Below are 13,071 nucleotides of genomic sequence, written 5' to 3'. Positions count from 1 at the left end.
AAACGAACAATAGTCATGGCCATATTGATAATTCCAAGGAGAAACGTGAAGTAAATGCCAACTCTAAGCCACCCCTTGACCATGAGATCAGGGACAATAAGCCAAGGAAGCGCGAAGACTAGACTTGTTAGCACTTATTTCTCGCTTCGAAATGGGCGGATGATGCTTACTGAATAGATCTCCAGCAAAGTTCAGAGCCCACGAAGTCCTCGCAAATACCATCCAAGAGGAAATGGGGCATTGACGGTTGGTATCAAGGGCCCTTTTCAAACTTTAGCAGGTCTGCGATATGTAGATTGATTCAGAAAGAGTGACTAACCAGTATCGGCTGATAGGGGTACAGGTCGTGAAGAACATAATGATTGTGATAAGGTATGAAAGACCAACAAAGATTATAGTGACCCAAAGGAACATCCTTCTCTTAATCATAAAGATGGGGATGACTTGTAGATAGACACAAAGCAAGGCAGCTTTGCAAAGGTAAAATGCGGTCAAAAAGGGGAGGGTGGAAATCCAGAGCAGCTAGGCCAGAGTCAATAATTATTCTTTAAAAGTTTTCTGTGAATCTGTACCTTGCGAACGTGTTGTTTGTCTTCTTTTGTACCATAATAGTTGCCCAAAGATGGGTAGATATCCTGCTCCATGACTCCCAAGCGGATAAAGGTGATGCAGAACGCAGCCACGACAATCCCCATCGCCCATGCTGCTGTCATCCAGATATCGCTTCTAAGAAGTTTTTTCTTTTGGATGCCGAGTCGGAGGTAGATGCGAGCGACGATGACGGCTGTGGATAATGATATTAGAGCCCACTCTGTTATCTTCATTATTATTAGCGGATGGCGGGGGAGATCGAGATGCCACCACATACAACAAGCTCTGACGCTCCTGGGGCCATGTTCTTTGGACGTTATCCGTCAGTATCAATGTCGAGATAGAATAATATATCAAGTCTTGGTGATAGATCGAGGTTATTTGATCTGTATTAAAGAACCGATGATGGTGGCTATAAAGTTGACTCGCAGACATTTCAGGATGAAATAAGGGATCATCGAGGGGACCGTTCTGTCAAAAGGGTCGCCAGCACATTTAACAGCTGCTCTCTACCATTCTTTAGTCATCTACTAATTCATCAAAGTTTTCCCATTATTCCTTTATCGGCGCATGCGGCATTTTATCGTCTGGTCTTTCTGTCTTGGGTTATGGCGCATTCCAGTCACCGAAAGCCAGAAGGCAGATGGGCTCATGACAAATTCCAGCGCTGCACAAGCTTTTGAGTTGAATACAGCACTGGGACAAGAAAATGCCGAAAGCGTCTCTTACTTACATAAGACTTGCAAAGATTACCCGGATACTCTGAGTACTGGAGACTGCCGTGGGAATGAAAATAGGCCACGTCCAGAGCCGTAGAAAACCACAGCTAGTGTTTCCATGTTTCCGTTAATGACTCTCAGTGCAGGTTCACTTACTTGCTCACCAGGATGAACACATTACTGTTTGAGCTAAGCTGAGTTAGCGTCAGAACGAAGTCACATTCTTGTCCACGCAATGTGACTTTGGTGAACCAACCACAGCGATAGACACGTCATACTCGGGACAAGTATCTTGGAGAAGCACGTCAGAACGTTGAACAAAAAAGTAATAAGCTTGAGAGCGCCGTGCTGTGCGTAATTATTGGTGATCCAATTATTATTCTAGTCGTGCCCAGTTCATTTTTGATGTTGAGGTCGGTTAGCTGATGCCTACTTGTACACGTCAGTCCCGACAAGCACTGAAAAGACCAAATCACGTGGTATAGTCACTTTGCCCAGTCTTATCTAGTCATATTCGAGGAAGCGATCTTTTTGAGTGATGCAATGACCAGATGTGAGGAAGAGGACTGAAGCTCTGTCTTGCCTTTGTCAAATGTGGCCTAAACTTCAAAGCTTAGGGGAGCCCCTGGTCCGAACACCGTGATTCTTCACCGTCCATGTCGTTTTCAGCACCTGCAACTCTTAGCACCGTCGCTGGGCTCATGAGCTGCAACTGGAGCGGCACCTGTTCTTGACCCTTCATTCCATGCTTGATATGGAGAAGAGACGATGTAGTAGCTTCATTGGCCGACTTTTCCTTCTCCCCGTCAGGAGAATCTAAAATCCATGACGAGGATCATTGATCTGCATAGAGAGTACAGGCCTGTGAATGGAAAGTCGCTATAGAGACGAAGAATGTCACTGACTGAACTGGCTGTTAGCCGACGCTACAACGACGGTATATGTCAAGACTTCTTTGGGCAAGACGTGAATGAGCTGTTAGCTAGATCAGACTGGTATTGTAAACATGTCTTCTACTGAGAAATCATCCAGTCTAGACCCGCGGCTGAAGAAGCCGAAGTCTGCCAACCAGAAGTTAGATAACTTCATCAACTGTGTAGTCGACTAGTTACGCTATCAGCCACAACAGCAAAAAACACAATCATTGATACATGACGGTATCCAAAATGCCTCATCGCCTTGGCATCTTCCCCGCACGATTTCTTGTGTAACACATCCCGCGCTTCACCATATTTCCCCTCCCATTCCACGCCATTTTCTTGTTTGCTTTCAACTCTAACAACGCTTCGACATCACCAAGGGACAAACACAAGGTATTCTTCAACACGAAATGTCCATCTCAAGACTGACTGCCGCTCTCGCCGGTGGCAGCGCAGAGCTGACCCTCGCCCTCGCAAATCTCAACTTTGACGTTTCTCTCATCAAGATGGAGGCTCCTGAGGAGTACCGTCCAGTCGAGACTGCCCTGTCCAAGCGGACCAAGACTGCGGCTGAATACGGCGAGATCCAGGCCTGCGCGCACAAGCTTCAAGCCCTCTTCTCTCCGATGCTGCCCCAGATTCCCAGCCTCCTAGATAATAATATAGATAATAATATAAATATTAAAGGAACTATAAGCCCTACGCGTCAAATAAGAAACTAACTACGAGGAGATAAGGAATTAAATTTATATTATCTAATTAGCGATTATAATACTAGCTCTAATGCTATAACCGCTAGAGCCCCTAAATATAGCTAAACCTAAACCTTAATAAAGCTTCCTGCTAAAATAATTATTAATAAAGAGAAAACTAATCCTCTTAGACCTCTTATAATTTAATAAAACTTAATAAAAATTCTAGGCCTAATAACTTAAAATATAAAATAAATTATATATTAATAACCCTACCCTTAGTAAATTATTAAATTAATTTACTTATATCTATTTTAGATTAGCTAAAATGCTATAAGTAATAATAATAGCTTTTTTTAAATAAGGAGGCTTAAACTAGTAATTTAAGCTAAGTAAATTTATAATATACTTAGCTAGCTACTATAGGGACCTAAATATTAAGTAGTAAGCTCTTAGCTAGCTAGAGATAATAAGATAAGGAGATAAGAAGAGCTTTATATCCTTTCTCCCTAAGTTTAAGAGAGAGCTTATAGATAATAAAGGAGCTAGCTAGGTAGACTTAGTGCGGATTAACGCCCTTAAGCATATAATTAACTAAGAGCTCTGTTCCCACCTTATAGGCTAGCTTAATTTACTAAAGATATATCCCTCCTTTATTAACGCGCTATAAAGCCTTAGGGCTAACTTAGAAGAGCTCCGCTTCTATAACTAGAAGCTAAGTAACTAGTAAGAGCAGCAACGAGGCCTAAGCATTAACTAAGAATGACCTAGATAGAGGTTACCGCTATTAAAGGAGGCATCTAATCAAATAGATTAAGAACCTATAAAGGTTAGGAGATATAAATTAAAGCTCCTAGATAGGTAGAAATATTACCGATGCGGCGAGGTTAGCTATATTATTACTCACTATACTTAATATTAAAAAAGCTAGTAAGACTTAAAAGAGGCAAGGAAGCCTAAGCATAAAACCAGGGCTATAAGGAGTAAGCTAAGGAAGAAGAGGGACTAAGACCTAAGGGATAAAAATAAAGCTAGTAGCCTAAGCGAGGTAGCCTCAGCGGAGGAATCAGAAAATAAGTAGCTCTTAATTAAAATCGCTATTAGGAGCACTAATAAGCTTAAGCTAAGTAAAAGGAGCTAGAAAATTAAATAAATAATTAACCTTTTTATATTAATATAAGAATTAATTAAAAATATTACTTAATAGCCCTTATTAATAATAAATATCTATGCTATAAAATAATTATTAATGCCCTTATCTATAAGCTATGCCTGCTATGTATTCTTATTATTTTATAAATACTTAAGTAAGTAAATATATCCTCGCTAGGTATTATTAGGCATATAATATATATAGATATAAATATTAATAGCTACTATAAGAAATAAGTCTTTTTTTATATTATAATAGGCTAAGGAGATAAAGTTATCCTTAGATAAACCTAGATAAATAAAGAGGATATTACTATTTAGCCTATAAGAGGATAATTATATATAGGCTTATATAACCACTAGGTAAATAAGTAAGACCCTAAGAGCTTCTAATAACCTAATCTACTAGGCCTAACTAGCATAGTCTTCGCAGGTTTAATTTAATGCGCTAAGAAATAAAAAGGAAAATATAATAGCCTAAGAGTATTTTCTATAAGCTTCCTAGATATTAAAAAGGCCCTTATTGAGTTGGGGGAAAAAGGTGCTAAGCTATTTTGGGCTATTAGGCAATTTCCTATACATAGAAAAAGGTCAGAGACCAGTTGCCTTCGGCTATTAGCATTATCATCACTATCATTATAGTCAACGAGAAAGGAGCAGCTTTTGTGCTCTTTCTCTAACTAAATTTTTATTATTATTAATTAATCAATTGCCCTTACTATTTTATATTATATTTACCTCACTAAGAAGCATATAAGATCCCTATTTTAAAAATCCCCCAAAAAAGGTCACAAAGCATTCAACCTCGCTATGGTTAGTGTGTTCTGTTTCTCTAATAAATTATATTAAAGAAGAGATTAAATCTAAGGGAAAAGCTCCCTAAGTACTACTATTAGTTCTTAAGAGTATTTAATTAGAAGCTTACTAATTAATTACTACTATACCGACCTAATACTAATTATAAGATCTTATTAAAATAAGGGCCTAATAAAAGGGAGAAAAAGCCCCCTTAGGGCCCCCTATATAGAATATCTCGCGAGGAATTAATTATTCTTAGAAGAACCCTAATAGAGTTACTTAATAAGGGATTTATATATACTAATAGCTCCCTTGCCTTAGCCCTTATCCTCTTTATATAGAAGCCAGGGGGCGGCTTGCGGTTCTATATAGACTACTAAGGTCTTAATGCGATTACTAAGAAGGATTAATACTTATTACTACTTATTAAAGAGACTTTAAGGTCCCTATCTAAGGCAAAGTAATTAATTAAGCTAGATATAATTATTGCCTTTTATAAGGTATAGGTATAAGAAAGAGATAAGTAGAAAATAGCATTTTATACTTAGTATAGCCTTTATAAATAGCTAGTTATACTATTTAGCCTTATACCCCGCCCAACTATTTTTTTTAAATAATAATATAAATAAAAAAAAATAAAAAAAAAAAAAAAGAAAAAAAAAAAAAAATCAAAAAACCCCCTCTCCCCCTTTAAAAATCCTAAAAAAAATACTAAAAATTTTTTTTATTAAAAAAAACTTTTTTTTTTTTTCCCCTAGATATCTTAATTACTACCTAATAGGTTCTTATATTATACCTAGGCTTACTATAGATACCATAGCGCCAAATACCCGGTCTAACTAACCTTCCTCGACTACTACTCCTCGATGATTTAGCCACTACCTGCGTATTTATATCTATTTAATTAATTACTTACCTTCCCTCCTCTACCATTATAACCCCTCTTTTCTATAGTCTAGTCCTTTTTGCCCTCCGTCGCTGGCTTAGTATCTTATTCGCTGCTTAAAGGTCTTTAACCTTAGCCCTTAATAATATAATCTCATATATATTTCCCTTTATTGCCTTCATAAGAGACTTCATAGCCTCTATAATTAACTCTAGAGAGCTACTATAATGCCTTCTAATTTATCTTTTAAGGTATTTAGACTGAGATCTAGCCTTAAGCATAGTCTTTGGGGTCCTTAAGACCCAAGGGGTAGAGGGTTTAACCCCTTCCTCGGCAGGCATTGGAGTCTATAGCTATATATTAAGCTTTAAGACTATAGCTTCTAGGTTAAGAGGAATAAAACTAGCTCCTTTAAAAGCCCCCTTAATATTTCTTTCTGTCATAGTAGACTTATATGCTACGTGGAAGGCTAGAAAGAACTTAGTCTTTAAAACGTGGGTTATAGAGCATCTAATCAATCGCTTTATTTCTCGACTATAAGCTCGCTTTAGCACGCTAAAGCACCTAATATTAAGGGGCTAGAGTAGATGAGACGAATGAGGTGGCATATAAAGCCGAATAATCTTCTTTTTCTTATAATATCTCTTAAATTTAATAGACTAGTGACTTTCATATCTATTAAGGATCAGGAGACGATAGGAATTAATTAATTAATTGGTTGTGCACCGGTCAAAGTGCTTAAGCCACTCGAGGCCAGTCTCGTTATCAGTCTAGCCATTTTAGGTCATTATAATAGCCTAATCGCCCGGGAGGTTGCTATTGTTGGATATGGCCATGTACAATATGATTAGTCAGAGCCGGCAAAAGGTCGCTAAAGTCTCGGCGAATCCCCGGACCTTGAGCTGCCTTTGTGGGCAGCCCCTGTGGCAATTGGGAACGAGGAACAATGGAGAACACACAATTCTGGCTTGACCCTACTTTCCGACAATTCTTGCCCTACTTGCTTTGTATGCGTTTTCCCTTATAACCTCAGTAGCTCTCAGATCCTCGTAGTCCGGTCGGCTTCCGAGCAGCTAGCTGCGTTTTCCCTTTCCTTACATTGCTCTCTCAGGGCCGATGCCTCGGGCTTCCGCCGGCTTCCGTCGGCCTGCGCAGCCCAATTGGCAGCCCAGATATTTCCTGATTGGGAGGCTCATGACAGTTTCTTTATAAAGTCTAATACAAATCAGGATTCTAAGCTAAATATATATATTAGAGACCTTAAGCCTTATTTACTTTTATAGCCTTAAGCTATCTTTTAGTTTATAGTTTTAGCTATTAATAATGCTGCTCTTATATAAGCTAGCAACCTAGTTATTAGTATATTTAACCCAGCTTTTAACTAAGAAAATAGGCATAAAGAGCCAGAAGAGCTATAGTGGCTCCTAGGGCAATAGGTTAACCTTAAGGTCGCGAGGCGGCACGTTAAAAGGTTAAAAGTTAAAGCCGCGGTCTTTAGCTAGGGGAAACTCAGGCTGGCATATATTATCAGCCGCTTGCTGACGTCTACTGTTTTCTTCTATTATGAAACTATTATCATCATAGATATTGACTGCCGGTATCTTGGGAGGTATCTTTCAGGAGGGCATTATAATTAGCAAAATGAATTATATGTGATTTTAGCTGTGAAGGGTCTGAGAGGGGTTTTTAGATTCCCCGCAGGTACCGTCACGATGACAGGGGTGATGTGGGGCGAGGTACGGAATGGAGGTTTATGACAGCCGATGGGATAGGTCTCTTAGCTTCGGCGAGAGGCCTATGTATCGCTGAAAGCGGAGGGATAAGAGCTGGTTCTAGCAGCTAGAAGGTCAAAACAAACATAAGTCACAATGCAAAGAAGGCACACAAGAGGTAATCTACTCTAAGTTAATTCCTATCTATAAGCTGCTGGATTTGATAATTATAGAGCCAGATTCGTCACGCGGGGGACCTCTGTCACTAGGGCATGTAACATGAAGTTACCCCTATGACTTAAGATATAAGGAAGAAAGAAGGTTTCAGTCGTGACTAAGATAGAAAGGTTTAGGTTGTGGCTATTAGGGTGAGTCAATAGGAGGAGTACGGGAAGAAATATATTAGTTAGAGCTTGAATGCAATACCTCGGCGAATTGCCAAACTTCCTGGCTGGTACACATCACCTCTGAACACAATGCCATAGGTGACGTCGTTCCAATCACTCTCGTTATATACGTGGCTGCGAATGCAAATGACGGGCCCTAATGACATGACATGATGACAGGCTGGAAGTACCTTAACCCATACAGTGGAACCCTCTCTACCGAGACCACCATAGTTCCCATCGACCTACAAATATATGTCACGACTAGCGCTCAAGGTGCCTAGACTTTCACGCAAAACGCAGATAAGACAAAACTTCCACCCATGGAAGACGACCTCAGTCACCCCGGTCAAAAGCAGCTGGTCTTGAAGAAGCAGAACGAGCAGGGACAAGGACTTCCAGTCAACACGAAGAAAACAGGCTGGTTCTTCAATCAGGGCCATTAGAACTATGAGTACATCAACATCCTTGGTTTCTCTGTCTCTTTCCTTGTAAGGTTTTTTTCTTCTTCATTGTTCATGTGCGTCATGGCGTGTATCTAACTTGTGGGATCTGCAGTGCTTTGGTGAGCTCCATAACTGATGGTCTCGCTCCTGTCGCCCGATCAATCTGGGCTATGTATCAAGCTCATTTGTTAAACTCTCTGAGCTCTCTAAATAGCCCGATTGTCATGCCGGTATGTTCAACCAAACCATATGTGCCTTTACTATCAGATAATAACCTATGAATAGGTTGGCAACGTGTTCACCTTTAATGGACTGAGCTTGGATAAGGATGGTCACGTTTATACTCTGATGAAATACCAAACACAATCTGGTGACGGTCAAGTGATAGATGTGTCAAGCGGGCTTCATGTAAAGGATGAAAACTGATAGTTACCTGGTTTGTCTATTGAGCAAAATTGCATTGCTACAGTTTAGAAAACTTTCTTATAGTAACAAGGGTCGCCGACTTATCTATAATTCTTTGACTTATGTATACTTAATTCCTGCGGAGAGAGAAATTCAAGGTGCCATGGGAGGTCGACTTGCCGCCATGTTACACTGCCGAAATAGCCGAACTTCGTTTTCTGCAAATGCCCCAACGATGGAATGCATCACCCCGTGGTTATTGAACAGAACCAGGTCTCCCTCTTCCCAGTCATGAGGATAAACAAACCGAGGGCTGATGGCTGGTCTCTGTAAACGGTACAAAATCTCCCTCACTTTCTCCAAGTCGTCAATCACACTTCCGTCCTGAAGATGGATCTTGCGGGCTGGTGTTGGATATGCCATCAGGGCAAGTTGCCCCGTCAAGGGGTTTTTCCAAGCCATCGGATACTTTTTGATCTTCTCCGGGTCAATCATGGGCAGATTTGCGTCAGGAATCTCTAGGCCTTCTGAGAATAGACCAAGCCCATTGGATCTTGAATGCGCCTTGCTCATCCAGATGTACGGATGCGGAGCATACTCGATAAAGCTGGTTCGAACAAATTCTTTGTCTCCCTCGGAGAGCATATTGTACATCCGATACCCACTGATAAAGGCAGTCGTACCAAGAGGAACATTGATCTCGTCTCCGGAGCCGTCATCATAGCGACAAACTTGTCGTCTGCCTTGGGGTACTTTGCTAGCAAACAGCGAGGTGACTAGCGGAGGATCCAGGTCATACATGGCTGAGTCGATATGCCATCGATAGAAATGGGTAAATTTAAGATCTTCCTCCTCTGCGATGGGGTGTTTATGAAAGATTCGGTGGTGAGGGTGGGTAAGTTTCAGGTTTCGTAAGCCCTCGAAGGACTCCGCTGAGCCATGTCCAATAATTTGGACCTGCGGCTGTGTCGGAATAGTGGTCAAATCTTTGTGAAGAACACTTCGTTTGTCAAGCCCCTTTCCGTGGCTGTAGACGCTGGCTTCGGGATCAAAGCGCCGGGTCAGCTCAAACTGAGCTTGTGGAGAGAGGCCATGTTGGTTCTTGATCAACACAACATTGTGACGGTAAAGAGTCGAACGAAGGATACTGAAGGTTTCGTCTTGGATAGCGTTAGCCTGGGGAAAAATACAGTTCCCGTCATCTGAGACTCACCATTTAGATTTTCGATATCAATGCCAGAAAGTTGGACACCAAAATCTATGACCGATTCCTCAAACGGCTTGGGGAGAGGGGAGGTGTGAATTCCAAGAGATCCCATGGTTAATAAACGCTTTTCAAGAGTGATGCGGTTGATTTTCATCAATCTCCTTGAATTACATGGTCAACAATCCATCTTTAAATAAATTATCAGGCCTCTGTGGAGGTGACTTTCAGATGGCAACCCTCATCTGCGGGTGAGTTAACGAAAGTCTTCCGCCTTGTGGGTCCGAGGTGCGGGCGAGATTACAGGCTCACCCGCATTTATCTCCATACCTCAGCTGTGATACTCCAGGGGATACGGTTGTCGAAAAGCAAGTTCTGGCTTTTATCATTGTGGAAGAGTTCGCTGAACTCATCCACCTCCCTTGTGATCACTCTTTTCCTCGAAATAGTATAAGGAGGCTCGTACTACTCTACGAGAATCCCCCATTCATCACACCCAAGCATTTCTACACTCTACCCATCTCCAAAGTTCTTGATCAATCCTCTAAACAATATGCCCAGCCTCGAGCTCTCCCAAATGGGCCTCTCGTTTGAGCCCCTTCCCTCGGATATCCGACAACAGTCAGCAATTGGCGCCGAAATTCACCTGCCCTCCACCATGTCGATTCTTGACGTTGACTTGATTTCGGGGGATGATAAGTCAACTCTTCGCCAAGCCTTATTCGAGAACCAGGTTATTGTCATCCGAAATCAGAAGGGTATCAATCCGGCCACTCTACCAAAGCTCACAAAAATCTTCGACCCGACAGCCACCGACATCCACTCCGCCGGGGCCAAGGCTGTCAGTGATCCGAAAAACATCTTGTCAGCCTATAAAGCCGGAAGAATCACTAGGGCTCCTCAGGTTGGTATCATTGGGAGTGGACGATTCAAAAACTACGAGGGCATCGACGATTTGGAAATCGTTCACTTGGTACGTGCTGGAGATGCCACCACTATTGGAGAAGTGGCTAACGCGAAATCTCATTATAGGACCATACTACTTTTCACCAAGAACCACTGTCAGAACGGGAGTTAGCTGATGGTTACACTCGCCCGTATCGATGGCACATGGACACGCCGTTCTATGAACGCCTGCCTGGCGAGGTAACCATTCTCCATGCAGTCAAAGTTCCCCAGCTCCCCGACCAAAAGCTCAAGTTTCCCAATGGAAAGATCAAAGAGATTGCCGCTGGAGCCACAGCCTGTAAGAACGCGATACCTTTGATAACATCGTGCGAGCGAGATGACTGACACTAATATCACTAGTCTTTTCTGGAGCTCGAGCTTTTGAGCTGCTCACTCCCACTGAACAAGAATTCGCCCTCAACACTACTGTAACGTATGCTCCGCAGGCGTACGAGTACATTAGACAGTGCAAGGCCACAGAGGATGGGTTGTCCATTCCAACTATGGGGCGCGAGACACCTGTGGGTGAATTATCTGAGTGGTCATGGGACAAGGTCGCTGAGCACCCTGTAAGTTCTTTCCTAACGGCACCACGAGTGGCCGGATTAACCTCCTCAGACCCCATAAGCAATTTTTAACGATAGTGTCCTTAGATGGTCTGGCGAAACCCTCTCAATCCCCACCGACCATTTCTGCAAGTCCATGGCTGCTGCGTTTACAAACTGACCACTAGAGACCCAGTTACAGGCACCATCTCTGTCATTGATGATGTTTCTGAAGTACGCAAAATAGTGTACAGCTTTCAGAAGCGAATCTGGGCCGCAGAGAACATCTATGCCCATCGCTGGGAAGAAGGTGATCTAGTCATCTTTCACAACAGAGGCGTCATGCACAGCATCACGGGTCAACTAGCCCAGCACAAGCAAGATGAAGACAAGAAGCGGCTCATGTGGCAGTGCACTATGACGAGTGGAACAGCACCGAAGCCATTCAGGAAGTACCCTGGCGTGAACGAGACTGGTTTTGTACTGGCGAACTAGGAATTTTCAGCATTGGTAACCTAGTGCCGAGATTGATTGATGAACCTTTTTTTTCATAGCTCCATTGAAATTTATAACCTACTCGGTGTCAATGAGTCTTCCTGTACGCTTCCTGCCACCGTGAATCGTCCATGCTAACTTTCTCTTGCGGCTTCCATATGTCGATAACACTCGCGTAGACCGCAATGTGTTGTTTATTTATCTCTCAGGTTACGTTACGCCACTACAGTACAGCCTAGGCAACAAAACTATCCGTTACTGTTGAAAATATATGATGGAACCACGCATCAAACTCCTCGGATGCGGGAGCGTCGAGTGCCGGTTGCAAGTCGTAATACGCATCCTCCAAAGTCACCATGTCCTTGCTAGGGCCCAAAAATGCCCAATCAGTGGTGAATCGAGAAACAACATCCTCGAAATTAATCCCGTTTGATTCCTCCGCCGTTACACTGTAACCCTCTGGGAAGAGAGCGTTGATCAGGAAAACGCCTTTCCGGGCAAGGACATCGTCCTTTCGATTTAGTAGATGCCCGCGAGCCACATCAATTGCATTGCAATAAACATCAAGTCTCTCGTGTGACTCGTTGGTTCCTTTGAACATGATTTCGAAGGACAGTATCAAGGCCGCAGTAATACAGAAAGCAGTGTGAGTCCAGAGTGAAAGCTCCCCGGATTCCACGATGCTATTGTGTTCGCGTAAAATGGTGATTGCTGCCGAAACGCACGTTCGTCTCGTGTGGGCGTATGCAGCAGACTGGAATGATCTGAAGATAAACGGCCGATGAATCATGATGATCTACTAGCCGTTAACTCGCAGTCCATGTCGGGGGTATCTTGGACTAACCTTCTCCGCGGCGGTGACTGACAAACTTTGTCGTGCGATTCCAAGCCACGGTAAGCGAGCATCAAGTACTTCATCGGGCTGCAGCAGACACCGAGGGATTTTGCGAACTACTTGCCTCATCTTTTGGTCTATGCGGAGAATGTGCTCATATTGTTCGTGGACTGGCTTGCGGGCTTTCATAGGGCCCATCCCATCAACCAACTCAGGCATCAGGAGTGCAATTGTGCCCAGAACTCGGGTATACGTGCTAATGGTAGGGATGTCGTCCGGCATAGCCACCATGTCGGAATCGTCAGCGTTTTTCGGCATGTGAGTTGAATAATGCGCG

At 42.6% G+C, this 13,071-nt stretch overlaps 1 protein-coding gene across 1 annotated transcript; it reads left to right on the top strand.

Annotated features, from left to right (window-relative positions):
• Nucleotides 1-10,464: 10,464 nt before the first annotated feature.
• Nucleotides 10,465-11,899, top strand: LRP88_10876 (TauD/TfdA dioxygenase family protein; the record flags this gene model as incomplete). Its single annotated transcript, XM_083247324.1, has 4 exons — nucleotides 10,465-10,884; nucleotides 10,944-11,157; nucleotides 11,220-11,428; nucleotides 11,513-11,899. The coding sequence occupies 4 exons, from the start codon at nucleotides 10,465-10,467 to the stop codon at nucleotides 11,897-11,899; spliced, it is 1,230 nt and encodes a 409-aa protein (XP_083096472.1).
• Nucleotides 11,900-13,071: the final 1,172 nt, after the last annotated feature.

Source organism: Fusarium phalaenopsidis, assembly GCF_050370095.1.
Source record: "Fusarium phalaenopsidis strain FUZ10S chromosome Unknown contig_32306, whole genome shotgun sequence".
Classification (NCBI taxonomy): Eukaryota; Fungi; Ascomycota; class Sordariomycetes; order Hypocreales; family Nectriaceae; genus Fusarium; species Fusarium phalaenopsidis.
Note: the sequence above shows the minus strand (reverse complement) of the source record. Positions and strands in the feature narration are given on the sequence as shown.